Below are 20,016 nucleotides of genomic sequence, written 5' to 3' on the forward strand. Positions count from 1 at the left end.
TGTAGCGGGCAAGTTTTTTCACTGTATTTAACAGGCCTGAATTTACATTTGCTAGTATAAATTTTCACCTCTGAAAGCGTTTGTTAGCCCTATGGAGGAAGTTGAACAAGTGAGAGAAACCGCATGACCCCTTAATATTTTTCAGTGTTGTTTAAGAGAATTTCTGATGTTCACAGCAAAAAATTATAAGTTTAAGAACTCACGGCATCATTAGGGAGGCAAACTTGAGCACTGTACAAGAATTTTAGGAAAAGTAGACACACTGGATTACTCTCAAACAAAGCTAATGGTTTAAAATTTTAATTTCACAACTAGGAATTTTCATTACAGGGAGAAAGAAGTCTCTCTGCTGGATGCAATATATATAAGTATAAAGTGCACACGGTGTTATAAGGCTGTTAAAATATTTCTGATTTAGACATTTCACATAATCTAGACCTGTCCATATCTAGTAAATTTCTTTAGTTTCTCTCTGAATGTGTTGATTCACATGGAGGCAGTTCCTTACACATAGGTAAACTTGACTCAGTCGAGTGAATTCACCTGATGATTTATACAGAGATTATTGCCTTGGCACATTTGGCTCACCATCAAGGTGTGCCAAATCTGCTCTGCTTTATGCTTTTCATGGCTTGCATTCCTGTGGCCAGGTTATGGTGTCCCAAACCACAGAGGTTATAAGCATGGGTTTCATTCCAAGTTTTTCCTTCATTGCAGATAGAATCATCTGATGTCTGCTGGGATCCTCCCCACCTTTTAAAATGTTTTTTATAATTCTATTTATTAAGTACATGTATCATAAACAAGCTTATATGTTTATATGACATAAATATAGTAAGAAAGGAAGGTTATGTGACACTTCAGAACCCAAAGGGGAAAGATAGGAAGTTCTAATAGATAGGAAGAAGGGAGATATACTAATTAATAAGTAATATCATTATTGTTATACCCTAATATTTTTAATGTTTTCCTTCTTTTTAAAATGGGAGCTATAAGGTATGTATCAGTATATGAAACTTTGGACTAAAACAGTTTTAATTAAGTTGAAAGAAAATTGCAAAATATTTATTTACTTTATAATTTTTGAGTTTAATGGTTAAATAATTTAGTAGTTTCTGACAAAAGGATAATATTTTTCATTCATCAAGGCACATTATACATTTTGCATATTAGCATCAGAGTACATTTTTTCTAGTTCACATAAACTAATTTTATTGACTGAATTCTTTATACTCTCTCCCTATAGTAATGACCCTTTTTACTAAAAATTATCATGACAATTAGGAAGGTGACATCTGTAATGCTTTCAACAATAAAGATAAATTTACAATAAATAAAAAAATTATCATGAAAAAGGTAGCCAAGGTATTTTGTAAATTTCGAGGAAAAGGAAACTATGTCCATATTCCAGATTACTAGTCTTGTGTATTTTAATGGTGGTTCTTCAGTGGATTTCTCAGTTTACCCACTTGCAAAATGACAAGTGCCTGTTTCATATGGATGTGGTGACATTGAATGTCTTGTAAAGTGAGTTTTGCAAAATGTCCAAGTCAGTAGATTGTAAGGCTAATGTGTTCTTAATGTAATTATGACTGCCATTATCATGTGAAGTTCCATAATGACAAGTTGACCAAATCACATCACAGGAGTGGATGGAGTAAAACCATACTATGAGCTCAAATTTCATCTGGATTTCACTTACATTTTCTAAAATATTAGAGAAGATTTTATTTACAGATAGCAACTGAAGCCTAACATTATTTATTTGTTCAACAGAACATTTCCAGGGTTATACTTAACTTGAGGTTAGTGAAGGCTCAGGAGCCCTCACTTTCAAGGCCCTTGGAGAAGCCCAAACAATATGTTTACAGTGGGTTTGTAAAATTTGCAAAATATATTTCTGTACAAACCTCCCCTCCCCAACTCTACTGAAAAACTTCAGGCCCTACACATCCTAGATTCACTCCTGATTGCAATTACTGGCCCAAAGTAGAGTAGTTATTCAGGTTCTTTCCCAAAGCTATATACACTGCTTCAAGCTCCTTTTATAGTAAAACAAAATAAATGACACCGGTAGTAGGTTTGCTGCCTTCTGCCAAGTCTGTTAATTCATAATGAGAAATCCTTTTCCCAAAAATTAAGCAAAAATGCTACAATTTTGCAGACAAACAGAGGGAATTTGTACATGATATCTTTTATAGAGCCCAGTTTCTTTGGTAGTGATAAATCTCAAAATTCTCCCCTTATCCTCCTTCATATTTCCCATGGGATATATTAAACATAATCTCTTCTCAGTACATTGTGTGTCCTTTTCCTCTGGGGCTGATTAGCTCAGTTGGTTAGAGTCTGGTGCTCATGAAACCACGTGAACCTGTTAGCTTTCCTGTTCTTGGTCACAGTCTATAATCAGCTACCTCAAAAGTGCTTGCTATTGATCACCAGTGAGATGAAGGTAGGAAGCTGGGAAACCTCTGTGTAAAGCTTTTTTCTTGATGGAAGATAAACAAAAAAACAACACTAACAATAAACAAAACCAATGCTTGACAATTTCACCTATAGAGGATGATATTGTTTTCTTATCAAAGCCATCTCCTTGTTCAGATCTCCATCAGGAGACCTAGCATGAATCCTGTGGTTGCCACTGCACATGATACCAATATTAAAGTTAAACGGGTCCCCCAAACATTCCTAATTTGCCTTAATATCCTGTAAGGATCTACTGAATATTTTAAACCCTTCTTTACCTAATCTCCTCTCTTAAACCATTCTGTGAATACCAGTAATATTAACAATTCACTACTTCCCTAGAACCACGTTTTGTGTTAAGAAGTTACATATTTTAGTCTATAGTATCATTAAGTTGTTTTTCTCAGAACTCTTCACTGAATACATTTGTGTACTTATGATTTATCCACTCCAATGTAAAAATGCATATATACATATGTGTGTATGTGTGCATCCATGCACATCCACACACATATATATGAGTGTATAAAATACCCTGTGCTTCTCATATTTTTTGATCTAGCATTTCACATTTATATCAAAAGACAATTTTTGAGTGGCAATTTGTTTAGTCTCCCTCAGTAGAGCGGAGATGCATTTGTCCACTGCTTTTGACCCTTGAGTGTTTCTTTTTGTACCATAATTTTTAAATTGGATTTTTCTAATTGGTAATCATAAAAGTAGTCAATGGCTTAGGAATCCCTTTTCACTCAATTCAATAAATATTTATTGAGCATCTACTCTGTGCCAAACATCTAAATGGATAAGAGGTGGATAAAAAGATGAACTAGAAACAATCTCTACACTCTATGAAAGTATGACAATGGTAAGATGGTGAATTAATGTTTTTTTAACCCCATTACTTTCTGATATATACCTAATCTTCTGTATTTTTATAGCTTTGGGCTTTTCTTTTTTCTGTATATAGCTATCTTGCTATTACCATGCAAGGTTTTGTTTTGATTTGTGTTATTTTGGTGGTTGTGGTGGTTGTCTGTTGAACTCCTGATCATTATAACCCTTGGCATCCATTTATCCCGGAGTTGCACTGAGATATTTATAGTCTCCAGCCTCCATGTGTTTGTTTGTTTTTTGCTTTTCTAAGATCTTGCCATTCCTCTCCTCAAAAAAATCTATATTTAGTTTCATACCTTTTGTTTAAATTGAGTAGCCATTTGATTTTATAAAAATACTTTTCCTTTTCTAGTCGCATGCTAAAGTTAAGTGAATTGTCATTACTATTACATTGTGGCTCAACAACAAGTAATTTTTAGGTTAGTTCTTGTTCACTTCTTGGGAACAAAGTAAAAAATGCCTTGTCCATATAAGGAAGAAGTCATTTGCCCTCTTTCCAGATCCTTACCTCTAATCATCTTTTGGTGATATGCTGATCTGTGTGTAAGTTCGCCGTTTGCCCTCTTTCCAGATCCTTACCTCTAATCATCTTTTGGTGATATGCTGATCTGTGTGTAAGTTCGCCGTTTTAACTCCTGGCCTATTTTGTAGCTTGTCCTCCACCCAATACAGGCAGATCCAAATCAGGATTCGTCCTCTCTTGCATGCTATACTTTACACCTTTTATACCCACAATAATCTATTAATCCTTCACCTACCTGCCTACCTTCAATGCTTCCTCTTTCTTAGAGATTTCTGTGACTAATAAGGTCAGAAAATTCAGGTCTAGGTGAGAACAGCTATCTACTTTTGACCCTTGAACTTATTTTTTCCTTAGCGTTCTCTGGAGCCATGGCGACTTATTCATTAACAAGTATGATTAGTACATAAACACCACTATCTGCTTGTGTCTGTTTATAAAGTTAACTCTCAATTACCGAGGGACCAATTAACTATTGGAGGTTATGTGGGTCACATGCTGTGCCTTTTGGCCACTCCAGTCCCTGCAAAAATTCACACACAGTGTGGAGATGACCAAGCAAATCTATGAGACCAAGATTATTCATTTGTGCTCCATGTGAACAGTTACTAAAGTCTGATAGAAACTAAAATTATACATTTCGATGTGCTTTGGGATAATCTAAGGATAGAAATATGCATGGTGATGGTGAAACAAGCTTCCTTTTGTACCATATAAATTCTTTTAAATGAGCAATAAAACTAAGGTATTATGGGTGCTAGTAAAAGTTAAGAGGACTATTTTTCTGGTATTAAAATCAAGTCAACAAATTGTTACCAAATGTTTACCATCCTATAAAAGAAAATGTTTAGTCATCCACCTCTAAATAGGACCTCAGAGATGAAAGGCCTCAATTGTTATATTCCTTTCTGGCCAGGATTAGCCAAAGTGACTTTGCATTCATCCAACAATAATTGTAACTGACCTCGGATATTGTTGAAACAACTACAAATAGATCTAGGCTGTTGGGGAGACACAAAAATTGATTTAGCATAATATTTACCATTTATTTCTTTATACTAGCTTGAGGAATAACCCATTTAAGTATTAAATCAATGTTTCTAAAGTGTATGTGTAAACTGGACATATATATTTGAGGCATAATTTTTCATTGAATTATATTATTATTCAGTGGTGCTTCAAAATCCTTTGAGACCAATGTGTGGTGACTCCTAAAATTTTGTCTGTATAGGATTACATCTGTCTTTGTCACTGAGTAGTTATTCTTCTATTAACAAGTAGTTAAGAATCCTAATTTTAGTGACAATTTAAAGGAACATTTCAGTGAATACTTCAGTATTGGTTTCTAAAGCCAAACGTTTTCAACTTCTAGAATCTTGCCAAAAAGTATTAAATTCGCATCAATAGATTTATATATAATTAGTACTTTAATCCAGAAATTGATGGAGTGCTTTATTTTTGGGAATCCTCTAGAACGAGGGTCAACAAATTTTCCTGTAAATGACTAAATAGTAAAGATTTCAGGCTTTGTGGGACAATGGGCAAAGTTGAAGATATTATGTAGGCAAGAGAGAAAACAAGTATCCACAACTTGTTGTAATACAGATCTACTAGTGAGCACAGTTGACTTTATTTGTGGACACTAAAATATGAATTTCAAATAATTTTCATGCACTATGAAATATTTTTATCTTTTACTTTTTTAACCATTTAAAAATGTAGGAACCATTGTTACCAACTTGGCCATACAAAAACAAGGCAGACAGGTCCTTGAACTTCCCGAGATTGCATGCAGCTTTGATCTGACTCTCAGAGAAATCCAAGACTAAAAAAGATTAGGGGGCATTGTTCTAGAGACAATTCACTGATTTTTAGGAGGCATTTCCTAAGGCCCTTAGAGTTTCTAGGGAATCTGTGGGAATTCCTACTCTAGGAGCTAATCCTGCTAGAGACAGTGAGGGTAAATAATTCTCTAGGTGATCTTTTATTCATAAAGTCAATTGTCTTCACCATTCTTGTTGGTTTTATAAAACTCAGAGAAAACTGAAAACCCACACCTCTGGTTTTAGGAGGGAAAGTCTTCTCATATTTTCAAATATTTAGAAAATAATTTAGGTTCAAATGAATATCTGAAACATATTTAAAGTGTCTAGAGACCATTTCAGGCTATAAATAGAAATCACATTCAACCTGCTAGGAACTTTTTTCTTTAAAACAAAGATTACCCCTTGGAACAGTTTATATTATTTCAAATGAAATTTAAGGCTGCAATGTAGGTATAAGCAGGATTAAATTTACTTATTAAAGCTGAATGTGCAAGCTTGCAGGTTTCTTGGCTTAATGGGGGTGGGGGGTGTGCTGTTACCCAAATCTGAACCCTTGAATGTTCAAATTCATGAAATGGAGTAGTTACCCTGGGGCAGAGATGGTAGTGAGAAAACAGAAATGTCCATTTGAAAATAAATAAAAACCTCAGGAGTTTCTGGAAGTAGAAGAATTGCTTCTTCTAATACCAGTGTTATTGAATGAAATTTGTACTCAAGGAGGAAATTATTATAAAACATAATACTCATTTTAAAACCTAAACATGGAACAGTGTAGTATGTGGTGAAAACCTAAACATTTTTGGCAAGCCCCTTGCACTTTTTAGGTAGACCTTTAATTAATTTACAGCTTATTTTCACAGTTTTTGAACTGTGGGGTATGTAACAAATTTAAGAAGGTTGAAATATAATCCAAAGAAAGCAGAAGTTAACCTAAAAAAATTTCACCCTAAAAAGAAAGGAAAAGTTAAAGGAACTTCAGTGCTACTGTAAACAGGATGCATTGCTTCTATGTACATTAGGCTTAATTATTATTAATTGATCAGTATTTATTAGTCTTTAATGGTGTTTTTAATCTGGAAAATCCACTCAAAGGTAGATCTTTCTTTTAATTCAATAGTTTTTAAAATGTAATAATGGTTCTTCTCAGTTCTTTAAAAGGCAAAAGCAAAAAGTATCTAGGAATAGGATAGTGACTTTAGTTAGAAATTTACTATGAAAGAGAGAAAAATAGTACAACAAAGCATACTATTGTGTGGTTCAAATATGGAGATTTTTATAATGAGAGATTCTTGGTGATTTTGAGAAAAATCATACATTATCAAATTGATAAAGTCTGCATTTTTGTGGAAGTATGCCTGGGTGGCTCTTTCCAAGAGATTTCTACCTCATTATAAAAGATGATATCGCATCAGCTAATTACTGGACCTTCATATCTTATTCAATAAAAAATGTGACATGTCTGTATAGTTTCTTCCATCATAGTACCTAGTTAGGCTGGATAAGCCCTTGGCTGACTGTCCACAAACTTTAAAAGCACCTTCCAGACTGTTCCATCATCTTTCCTGGTACCTGGTATTGCCCCTTTCCTCTTAAAACTCTTGTCCCCCAAGTCTTCTCTAATCACCCTAGTGAGTCTTACCAGTTTTCAGGGGGAAAGTTTTTCCCCATCTTTCCCAATGTCAAATTAGCTAATTTGATAAACTCATCTAAGGTAGAGTGCTAATGCAGAAGTCCTTCCTTCCAAGTTAAGTGTGGTCTACAACTTCCTATTCATCTTGTATTTCGAATTATCCCTATTAATGTGATTTAGCAGAGATTTTGGCACAGGTCGGTTGTCAGTGTAACAGTTTTATTATTTTTTTAGAGAAAGAAATAACAAGAAAGTAAGAAAGAACACATGCTATCAGTAATACACAGTGGAACACGACAAGTTGCACAGCATGGCACTAACGACTTTATAGAGCAGCGGTTCTCAACTTGTGGGTCGCGACCCCTTTGGTGGTCGAACGACCCTTTCACAGGGGTCGCCTAAGACCATTCTGCATATCAGATATTTACATTACGATTCATAAAAGTAGCAGGCCGACGCTCTATCCATTGAGCCAAACCAGTCAGGGCGGGTGGCATGATTTTAAGGTAAAAAGGAAAGTGCTAAATAAAACACATTTGGAACAAAATCCATCAATGAGGTGAAATTTGGCTAACTCATGATTATTAAAATTATGTGACTCGTTTTATCAGTTTACCAATAAATTTGATACTCAAAGATATTTGTTGGTTTAAAATAACTCCTATATGAAATTAGTATAAGACTCAAAATAAATCTGAGAAACAATGACAAATTTTTATATGCTTAGCCTTTTAAAAGAATGCCTCCTTGTGTATTAATAGGAATAATCTGTATAATTCTAACACTTTTTCTTTCTTTCAAACATACAGACTGCCTTTCCTGTGACTCCATCACTTGCAGCTAATCCTACCATGGCTTTCAATCCTTACTTAACTCATCCTGGGATGGGCCTGGTTCCTGCTGAACTTTTACCAAACACACCTCTTCTGTTTTCTGGAAACCCGCCTCTCACATTGCCAGGAGCTGCTGGTCCAAAACCGATGCGTTCAGATAAACTGGAGGTATTTGTGTAGAAATATATAAATACTACATGGTTTATATTAACCTTATGCATGAAACAACAGCCTCAGAGCCTTCTGTTTTGAATGCCTTAAATGAGTGCACCTGGGTTTTTAGCTTATAGAGTATAACATCAGAACAATGTTAATTATTTTACTACTGCAACTATACCCTTTTGTGAAGTGAATTGATTCAGTTGTACAGTAGGTTAAAGCATGTCTTAGTGTACCTGACCACAGATGCATCTCCTTTGCTATGCACAGGAAATCTGGTGGGAATGCTGCTTCTACTCAAGCTCCAGCTTCATAGACTGGACTTGCTATGCTTGTTCATGGGTTTCTATGTGCTAGAATAATCAAACTGAAGAAAAAGGTAGTCTAGTCTATCTGCTAATGCAGAATGTAAATGAGTCTCATAGTATCTAAATATTTCCCCCATTTATATCCCTTTATGCTATGAAAATAAAATGTAAAAACAATTGAAACAGCTTTCTGATTTATTAAAGTCCTTCAAACATCTCTTAATTGTCATTCTTCATAAATTGAAATTAATAACTAGTCAATTTCTTACAAAGTCAGCTTCATTGGCAGCTTCTTAAATGCCTGACAGTGTATTATAATGGAATTTGATTGTCCACATAATGTAATTCAATCATGGCCCACAAGTCAGCTTCTGGAAAAACACATTGCTGTGTGATAAAGACTCATCTTGGACCTTAACAAAATAAATCCCTTTTGCAAATGTAGCTAATTACACTTTAGGCTGTATTAAATGGAAAATTAAAAATTGGTTTCCAACAATGCTTTTAAGCACTTTTATTTCAACGTAAGAAAAACAGACAGCTTTCCTTTGGAGAGAATGGATTTTTTTTCTAAGAATCAAAATGTTGTCTATGTTTACATCTCAGAGTGAACATGGCTTTACATTATCCTTCAGCTTTTTAGATTTTTCCTAAATAGATGGCAAAGTAATGTATACTATTGCTCTTACATTCACTGGCAAAATAAATAAAACTTAATCACCTTCTAAGTCATCAATGTGATATTTTTTTCTTTAAGGTTTGCCGAGAATTTCAGCGTGGAAATTGTACACGTGGTGAGAACGACTGTCGCTATGCTCATCCTACTGATGTTTCTATGATTGAGGCAAGTGATAATACTGTGACCATCTGCATGGATTACATCAAAGGCCGATGCTCCCGGGAGAAATGCAAGTACTTTCATCCTCCCACACACTTGCAAGCCAAACTCAAGGCAGCTCATCACCAGATGAACCATTCAGCTGCCACCGGGATGGTAAGAACAGGCCAGGACTTATGGACTATTTTGAGGGGGGGATGTAAATGATTAATATATACCTCAGCATGTCTATTGTCTTATAACCATAACCTTGGATAGTCATGAGTGGACCTTAATATGAATAGCCAAGGTTATAAGCTGGAAAAGAGAGAACCTTTTTGTTCTACTTCGTTCACTAAAATTTTCTAAAGGTAATTATTTAAAAAGCTTTACTGATTATTATAATCTACTGTGCTTTTTCTCCCATTTTTTAGGGAAAGATAAAATTATATAATTTAAATAGTAAATTATTTTTGAATGATTTTTTATAGCATACCTAACCTGAGCATATGAAAAAAGGCAGCAAGTTGCTCCTCTGCCTATGAGCCACCTACATGGGGACTTTGTTAGTAATATCCGTAATGCCTTTCAAAAACAGAGGACTTGAAAGATGGGATAATAAGTAGGCTCTTGTTTCCCAAAGGTTAAGATTCTCTTTCCTTTTTGGAGGAATGGTTTTAAGGAAGCAGCCAGCTGAGGCTGGGAAGGGCATTTCTACATGGTTGGGAGAAGAGGCAAGAGAAGTTGTCCTAGCAAGTCAGTTTTGGGGAAAAATTGATTTTAGGAGCTAGGGAAAATATTTGCATACCATTCTACAGTGTGATACGTTGAGAAATAGGAATTGTGATTACTTCTTTGTCACAGCTGTCAATTATTTTGATAAGCTCCTCGCTATTTCTTTTTTGGCTTGGGCCTTTCCTCATATAACAGGGTGTAATAATCCAATAAGGGATAAAACCTTGAGGAACCTCATATTTCCTGGCTGTGGAAAAAATCATCTACAGGAACCTGAAGCCCCTGACAGAGACCTCACCTTTAATAAGAGAAATACATTTATTTTCAAACTCCATATTTTTTAACAATGTTTTCCTCATAATGAGTTGAAATCTGTCTTGCTATAACTGCAACTCATACTTTTTTTATTACACAAAATACGTCAACCCCTATTCCATGAGTGGTGACTCTGATCTCTTATTCTCTAAACCAGATACTTCCAACTTTTCTTGGTAGATGATGGCTTTAAGGACACAGCACTAATTTTGGACTTGCTCCACTTTCTCAATATCCCTGTTCTCTCAGAACTGAACCCATTACTTCATGAAAGATTGATCTGGAAAACATAATATGTTAATGAATGTTTTTTTAATATATATTTTATTGATTTTTTACAGAGAGGAAGGGAGAGGGATAGAGAGTTAGAAACATCAATGAGAGAGAAACATTGATCAGCTGCCTCCTGCACACTCCCTACTGGGGATGTGCCCGCAACCAAGGTGCATGCCCTTGACCGGAATCGAACCTGGGACCCTTTAGTCTGCAGGCTGACGCTCTATCTACTGTGCCAAACCAGTTAGGGCTGTTAATGAATGTTTTTTAAAAAAGACCTCACCACATGTTATTTACCTTAAATTCTTTTGAATGAGGGAATTTTAAACTATGAAAATAGAAAGCATCCAGAATGTTCGATGTAAAATTAAGCCTTCAATTTTTGGATTATTTCTGTTGGTGGCATACAGTTCAGAAACAGCATGGACCTATTATAAAAGAGAAGAATACAGCTGGCTCCATAAAAGTAAAGGTTCTCATATGTGTGGCGTGTATAAAGAATGGCTTGCTTGTGCCTTTATGTACTTGTCCCACACTCAGGCATGGGGCTTTCATATGTATGTGTTCATGCCTGATAATTTGAGGGTATTTGGTAAAATACACATAAATCAGCCCCAAATTTCCATGTAGAAATTTAAATATTATATAGTTGGCCTTCAATTGACTGGTACTTGTGAATGTTAATATAATATTCTTTTCTGAGTAACTGATCAGAGCAGAGTCTTAGTGGTAAAGTGAAATTGGCCCTTACAAATTTGTCTGAAATAAGATTATACAAAGGAGGCTTTCCATGAAGAAGTTTAAGCTTTCTATATGTTTAAGGATTCAGAGTAGAAATGCTTAGTGAAAAGAGATATTTTTACACTGTTCACGTTCATGTGCCTAGCTCAGGTTAACTTCATTGAAAGAAGTTTGTATGCGTTTAAAAGAAAAAGACTTCATGGGTTGATGTTTAGTTTTTCCCCCAAAAAATACTGATTCCTTCAGGCCAGAAGAGGGAAGCTTTTTTCTGCCAAGGGCCATTTGGATATTTATAACATCATTCATGGGCCATACAAAGTTATCAACTTAAAAATTAGCCTGCTATATTTCTTCAAACATTTAATTAACTCACCCCTAATGCCTTGGCAGGGCCAGACCAAATGATTTTATGGGCTTTTTATGGTCCAGAGGCTGGATGCTCCCCACCCCTGCTTTAGGCTTTCTTTATTCACAGAAGTAAGGAGGTCATGGCATATCCCTTTTTAGTGTGTGGAATGCTAGCTACTTAGCACAATGTCCTTGTCTACTGGAGAATTTGAAGCACACCTAATTGTTGTTTCTGGGCATGTTTTTTAAGTAATGTACAATTTGCTGAGAAAAAAATGTAATGGCAAACTTCTCCAATGAATCTGATCCAGGGACAAGTTTGACTGAGTATTATAAGCATAGTGGAATTTTGAAAGAATTGTAGACATGAAAGGAGGATTTTAAAATGCTAATACAGTTTAGAATTAAACTTTACAAGAACTGTACAAAGCAAATGGCACATACTGAAATGTGCAGCAAGCCTCTGCAAATGATAATTGATTTTGTTAACTATCTGTGGTACCTGGGTGAGGTGGGTGATGGGGAAGTAATAATTAATTTGCCTGTTTTCTTACATTTTAGTTGGGAGATATACAGTTATAGAATTTGGATCTGAAGACCTGATATAAATTGGATTTGTTTTATTGGGCTATAGTAGCAGACTCCAACTACTGATAATGTTTTTTATCGCCTATATACCATTTATCTCCTAAATCCTTATCAGAATTTTAACTGGAAAAAATGTCTTTCCTGCTATACCCATTGCCTCTGCTAATCCCATTTTAATAGTAGATGAGCATGTTAATTTTAAATGCTTATTTGTTGTTAACAGGTTCCTGTCACACCCTGTCCAAATGACGAGGTCCTTTTTTATTTGCCTAAATTAGCGAAGTTGAAAAGCTTCATTTTTTCCTTGTATGCATTTTTCTGTTTTGAACTAAGTTGTCATTTAGTGAACTGCTTCATCTCTGCAGCTGGTTACCTTGCTCGATGGATATACTTGCAGAGGGTTCCCAGACCATACCTTATCTAACTGCTGCTTGCTTGGTTTGAGTACATTCTTTACTTTCTTCGGTACTATTTATTAATCTATCCCTCCCTCACAGGCCCTACAGCCTGGTGCATTTCAACTGATACCAAAGAGATCGGCACTTGAAAAGACTAATGGTGCCATCCCGCTCTTTAATCCCAGTGTTTTCCACTGCCAACAGGCTCTGACTAACCTGCAGCTCCCGCAGCCAGCCTTTATCCCTACAGGTGAGAACTGGGTTGTGGATACTGTGAGTATAATGATGTTGTGAGTGTATACAATGCACACCAGCTACCAAATGACTGCTATGCCAGGACTAGCAACAGGTGTGTTGACTGGAAATGAAACAGGGCAGTTACGTTTGATCTGGTAGTATATATAAAAAATTTTGTTTCTGTGATTTCTGAAAAGTAATGATTTGAAATCAAACTAGGAAACATTGTCCATATTTTCTTTTTAACATTTCTTAATTTTTGCTTCTTATCATTGATTCACTTGGTTCAGTCTCAAATTAATTTTTTGATTCTTAGGTATAACATTCAAAGACATTGGTCTGTCCTCAAAAAAAATCTTTCCCATTTTCAGCATTGCAAAAATATAAAGTCCATATATCTTCCATATACTGAAGATACTTATAATAAAACTTCCCTTAAATTTATAGTATAGTATAATATACAGGTAATATGTAGTATAATATAACAGGTAGTTCTAGCCTCTAATTCTTAAACCAGTTAATATTTTTAAAAATAGCAGTTTTCCTGACATACTTTCTTGACACTTTGCAGCACATTTTATCTTTTACATTCAACTACATTTAACAGCTTAACAATTTTGTACCAAATTGAATAAAAATTTTAAGCCAGAATTTTGTCCAAATATATTTATGTGGGAAAATACTTTTCTTCTGTGGTTCAGTACTTTAAGAATTAGCATATAGTCTCTTAGGAATAAATTGAAATTATGAATTACCCAGAGTACAGTAGATTTTCTTGCCAGAATTATAAATTCTCACTTTGGAAACTATTATTAAATGAAAATGATATGATTTAAAAATTAATTTATAAAGCCTTGTTAATTGTATAAACATACTAAATGCATAGAATTGTATACCTGGACTTGAAAAAGAAACCTCTTGCTTAATTGATAAATCAGTTAATACATTCTGAAAGACGCTATTAAAAAGTTTTATCTAGTTACTAACAGTAATTTTCATGGTATCATTTATAAAACACAATTTTCACAATTTTCAGACTTTTTGTTGGATTTGAATAATTTAAAATCTAGCTTCATAAGCCAAAATATCTGAAGAACCCTGTCCCCCTTAAGTAATAACAAATTAAAAACCTTTTAGGCTGAGCCCCCTTTTGATAAAAAGCCTATTTGCCATATGTTCATAGTCAAGTCCTCAGTTATAAGGTGGAATAGGTAGTGATAATAGATAAATGCTCTAAAAAGAACTATTGGTACCAGGTACCAGATCTTGGTGCATATTTTGAAAACAATTTATGTAATAAATAAAATTATCCCTTTCATGATTAAAGTTACTTAGAATGCATTTGTCCAAAAATAAATAAAGGATGTAATTTAAGTGAGATAATCCTCTTAAAGAAAATTTAATATTCATGTTTATACCTAAGCATCCAAGAATTACTTTGATTACTTGGGGTTGTGATTTTAAAACTAGGCTGTAATTATAAGCATAGGAGATTACTTGGATTTGCATGTGCTAATTAATTAATATTGCAAAGATTATCTTTTTAGTTAAAATTATTTCTATCAGTAAAGCTTAAATAATGAAATATCTCTTTTCTTTACTTTTCACGCTTTTCTGCATGGTGTACAGGGCAAATACTGTGCATGGCACCTGCTTCAAGTATTGGTAGGTTTTGTACAAAAATTCTCAATTATTCTAATCTGAAAAAAAGTGATTTTTCTGTTGTGACTATGAAAGAGCATATGAATGACATGGTTAGACATTATCTGAGTATTTAAGGTTTAATGTGGTGCTGTTTCACATCTTTGTGGAATCACATTAGTCCTGCACTCTCAAGTCCTAGTTGGTTGGCCAAACACTGACCCTGCCATTGCTCTATTTTCACCCTAAAATGTATAGCCGAACTATTTTGAAACATTTCCTTATCTAGCCAGAATGGGCAGTTTTGTTCTTAGCTTTACATCTGTTACTAGGACACTATAAAATATTTAAAATGTACAATTTCTTTTTAAAAAAATATATTTTATTGATTTTTTACAGAGAGGAAGGGAGAGGAATAGAGAGTTAGAAACATCGATGAGAGAGAAACATCGATCAGCTGCCTCCTGCACACTCCCTACAGGGTATGTGCCCGCAACCAAGGTACATGCCCTTGACCGTAATCGAACCTGGGACCCTTGAGTCCGCAGGCCGACGCTCTATCCACTGAGCCAAACCGGTCAGGGCAAAATGTACAGTTTCTAAAGTACAAAATTTTCCTCCAAAAAAGTTATCCATAAGATCTAAATTAGTCAATACTCAAATGTTTAGAAAGGATGAGTTTAGGAAAGCTAGAACATTTCTTAATGTCCTGTGATGAATTCTATAATGTTCTAGGATGAAGCACATGTTCATGGAAGCTAGACACAACAGAATAATTTCAAAGTAACTCTTTGATGGTATGTGATTTTTTTAACCAGTTACACAAGATACTTTAATTAATCACCAATAAAATATGGTAACATCTCAAAACCATTTTGTACATCACTAATACAAAAGACAAGAAAGTGACTTGTCTAGAATTCCTGGGGAGTTCACAGCTCCTATAGTCCCCATATGCATCAGTAATAGACAAGGAGAAAATAGCTCTGTTTGATATAGGGAGAAATTATTCCACCCCATCCTACCATCTCATATCAATTCAGTTCCTTTAATCCTTTTTGAGAGTTTGCAATGGCTTGACCTCTATCCCATTGGTCAAACAGAGTAGATGTAAAGCCCAAAAAGAACTAAGGGGCTTACTGAGATAAAAAAAAAAAAAAGTTGAAACAGCAACCACAGAGTAGTACAATAAAATTCACTGGCTACAGAGGTGTGGCCTCTGTTATTGAGGGATTGGTTGTCCTCTGTAAAAATAAAAAAATATTTCCATTGATAAGAACAGGAGACCTATATGCATATAACTAGACGATCTGACTTCTGCAAGTTTGTGAAATGTGTCTTCACATTTTGTGACTCTGCTTCCCTGTCCTTTCACCTAAGAACTCTGTGTAGGAATGCAAACTGCATGCATCAATAGTGCTGCTTCCTGTAGAGTTGCTGTGCTCCCAAGGGGGGGGGGAGGAGTGTTTTTAGAATTAACATGTTGTACAGTAAAGAATGTCTCTAAGTAATGGATAACTAGAGATAGGCATAAGGATAAACTACAGAGTTTCTGTTAATCACCACTTGGGGTACAACTACAGTTTCTACAACATTAGATATGTTGATTTTTCTCTCTCCGGGCCATTCATTTTGTCTGTACTTTGAGAAAATCTGAATTCAATCAATGTAGATGTAAATTATTATATATGAATGCTTGCCATTTACCCATTAATTCCTTAGTTTGCTTTCCAAAATGAGCTAGAACAGAGAAAAGCACCAAAAAACTTTTTAAATGAAGTAGAAACTAGAAAAGACAAAGAGAAAACACCCTAAAAGAGATGTTATAGCTGCTAGCCATGTAGCTGTAACATTTGCCATGAAGACAAGATTTTGTCATATATTTTCTTTAAAGTATCCCATGTGTTTGATAAATAGCCTAAGTTTCAAGGGGTTTGCCAGAGTTGTATTTAAAAACCTGAATGTGTAGGCCATTGTATTATTCATCTCTGCTCCCCTACCATATACCCACCAACTGAACTACCATATTTTTGCATGTAGATCAGGTAAGTATACATATAACTGTCCCTTTGAACCTGCAAATCTAGTGACAGCACTCATATCTATAAATTAATGAACCCAGGCACCAACTCACAGTTCCCTACTCCCATTTTTAATGTGCAACCCAGTCACTTGTCTACTTAACTAGTTATTAATACAGATAGTCTTGGTAAAATAAGATTTTACTTTATGCAGCCAATTTAACCATCTGGAAATTTGGCCTTTTAATTAAAATAAAATGTGATTCTACTAAAAAACTAACTAAATGTTGAAATAATTTTGTTTTTCTCAATGTAAACTATAATTGTTTATCCCTTTTCTCTTTTTAAATCTTTCCCCATTCTGTGCTGTGTTGCTTTGCACTGGCTGTGATTGCATGTTGCACCCTGGTGTATCCATGATGATGATGTCACATGGCTTGTTGCTGTGATACCTACCATGCTCCATTTCATCGTTTATGTCATGGTTGCATAAATGGTTCACCCTCCTGTGTGTTGCTTCCATGGTTTCCTACGAAAAGTGCCCATGATGCACGGTGCTACACCTACCACTGTGTCTGCAGCAACAACACCTGCCACCAGTGTTCCCTTCGTTGCAACAGCTACAGGCAATCAGGTTTGGCAATTTACTTCACCTAGATAACTATGGTGTGTTGGTAAGAAACGGTATATGCTATTTGAATTGGTGAGAGACATTGGTCCATATTCTTGTGTTTGCCAAGTAGTCGTTACATTTAGAGTTTTTATTTTGTGTTTATTATAGAGCAGTGATTTTCAATCTGTGTGCTGCAGAACAGTGGTGTGCTATAAGAATTTTTAAAACATGCAATACCTGACTATTTAGTCAGGGGCACTGACCTCTTTTCACTCAGATCATCAAATAAAAAAATGACAACGGCCAACACAACAATGTGTGAATGACTTAAAATTATATATTTTTTGTCAAATTAGCAAAAAATACATTTTTGTTGTGCTGCAGAATTTTCATAATTAGTTTATGTGTGCCATGAGATGAATAAGGTTGAAAATCTCTGTCCTAGAGGTGTGTATCTGCTTTGCTACTGATCCTGAGATGAGCAGTTATCTCATTTTCAATAAGTTACCATATGTCTCTCTTGATATGTTATATATACAATTGTTGCTACTACACCAATCCTTAAATGTATATACTAAATATTTCCTAAACACTTTTTCATTGCTCAAGAGGTGAATTTGTTTTATTTTACTACCATTTTTGGTTATTGTGTTTAAATGTTCACTAAATACAATCATCACTTCGACCTTCATATCTGCTGGAAAGAAAACAAGTTAATACATTTATTTCTAAGGCACAGATATCCCTATAATTATATAATAATTATGTCAGAAATTTCTTCTCATACTGACGTTAAATGTGCTTGTGTTGTTTTGATTTTCATTTGCTTTAGGTATTTACAAGCAGAGTCACAAGGAAAATTATAAATTTGGGGGGAGTCTTGAAACTGTAAGGAGATACAAACAATAGTTATTGTGCAATGTTATGGCCGTTTTGCCTTATTAAAGTGGTAATCATGCTTCATGACTGCAAGTTCCACTGCTGTTTTAATTATAAGTATGATAACCATATAGCACACAAAGCATTAATTAATTGGGGAAATAAATCACATTCTAATCTGTGCTTTGCAAAATTAATTATTAGTAGATATCATTAATATTGTCTAAATTTTTCTGTGACATGATTATGGTATTGATTACCATGTCCAAGCAGTGAACAAAATAAATGGAATCCTCTCAAGAAACTATTTTAATCTAAAATCTCTTTTACTATAGATACCAGCATTATCAATAGATGAACTGAACAGTAGCATGTTTGTTTCACAGATGTAGAAGTTACCAATAGAACAGTAAGTTTCTTTGAGTATTAATATAAATAATATTTATAGGTTATATTTTTATTTACACAATTGCATTTGCTAATGCTCTGGTAAATACTTTTACTAATAGGCATTGCTTATAACTTAGAGCTTGATTTAAAGCATTCTAAATTTTCCAAATTGAAATGTAGATAGCAAATATGCAATTTTTATATAAAAATGACAGCTGGTATTGTATTTTCCCAATGAGCTTACAAATTCTGAAATATTTTCCTACTAAAGGGGTATAATTTGTTAGCCAAAGACAGAGTTCATCTTTCAATTTTAATTCTTTTCAACTTTTCTAAATTCTTTTAAAAATTAAATTTAAGCAAAATAATTTTGTCACAAATTGACTGAGATAATTATCTTAAAGACAGTAAGTAAGAGGGGGTAAGAGTTCAACCAAAGGACTTGTATGCATGCATATGAGCATAACCAATGGACACAGACAGTAGGGGGGTAAGGGGTGGGGGCGGCCAGGGAGAGGTCAATAGGTGAAAAAGGAGACCTATGTAATACTTTAAACAATAAAGAATTTTTTAAAAAGACAATAAGTAATATGCCTCTCCTATGTCATTTTAGAAAATAGTGTTTTTACAGTCTGCCATTTTGCATTGCTTCCCATGTAAGTCTACCAGAATTTCCCTAGCTGTTTTGAATTTTGAGTGACATAATTTAGTAATTTAATCAGTATTTCCATTCAAATCATGGTTTTTTTGTATGTAATTTTTGTTGCTGCTGTTGGATTTTTACCCCCTTAACCTTTGATGCCCTCTGTCTGGTTCAGAGCTTGTAATAGCACACACTTAAATTTGAGCAATTGTTCACTTGGTACATGTGACCTTTGAAGCCACTTAGGACTCTTAGGTATTTTAATTAATTAATTATAGGGACTTATTTAAAAAGTATATCAATTCTGAACTGCATACATTAGTCTTTGAAATTCTCACAATTTGGTTGAAGTGTGTCATTTGGTTGAAGAAGGCAACAGTCCTATTCTCTTAGTGGGCTGGTTCCTCAGAACCTGGCTAGCATTTCTTTCCTGCTGAGAACACCCATGCCCAGAGCATGTAGCTGACTGTACATTAGATAAATAGGTCCCTTCAATCATAAGAAATGTTTTTTAAAGATACCTTTGAGTATATGGAATAATTGAAGTAGCTGTGAATTGTAATAGTTTTCAGTGGTATCATTTGGGATAGTGGCAACTTGGGAATAGCACCAAATATGAGACTGTGGGTTTTGTGAACACTTCCCTGATTCTCATGGACTGCTTCACATAAAGGTAAACAAAGGTTGTCAAATTAACTTCCTAACAGAACATGTTTGGAAATAGTGATTCCTTTTCCT

At 34.6% G+C, this 20,016-nt stretch overlaps 1 protein-coding gene across 7 annotated transcripts in view; it reads left to right on the forward strand.

The window, feature by feature from the left end:
• MBNL3 (muscleblind like splicing regulator 3) overlaps positions 1-20,016 on the forward strand; it is a 90,690-nt gene that overhangs the window by 56,250 nt on the left and 14,424 nt on the right. For 4 of the 7 annotated variants that reach the window (XM_036305115.1, XM_036305114.1, XM_036305120.1 and 1 more), the window contains 6 exons: positions 8,146-8,337; positions 9,394-9,630; positions 12,954-13,104; positions 14,721-14,756; positions 17,293-17,387; positions 18,581-18,654. In XM_036305115.1, coding sequence (XP_036161008.1) covers positions 8,146-8,337; positions 9,394-9,630; positions 12,954-13,104; positions 14,721-14,756; positions 17,293-17,387; positions 18,581-18,637 — 768 coding nt within the window. In that variant the 3' untranslated portion in view covers positions 18,638-18,654. The remainder of the gene's footprint in view (positions 1-8,145; positions 8,338-9,393; positions 9,631-12,953; positions 13,105-14,720; positions 14,757-17,292; positions 17,388-18,580; positions 18,655-20,016) is intronic. The other 3 variants (XM_036305117.1, XM_036305116.1, XM_036305119.1) reach the window with 3 other exon arrangements.

The sequence above is a fragment of the Myotis myotis genome, unplaced genomic scaffold, assembly GCF_014108235.1.
Source record: "Myotis myotis isolate mMyoMyo1 unplaced genomic scaffold, mMyoMyo1.p scaffold_m19_p_4, whole genome shotgun sequence".
In the NCBI taxonomy this organism is placed as follows: domain Eukaryota; kingdom Metazoa; phylum Chordata; class Mammalia; order Chiroptera; family Vespertilionidae; genus Myotis; species Myotis myotis.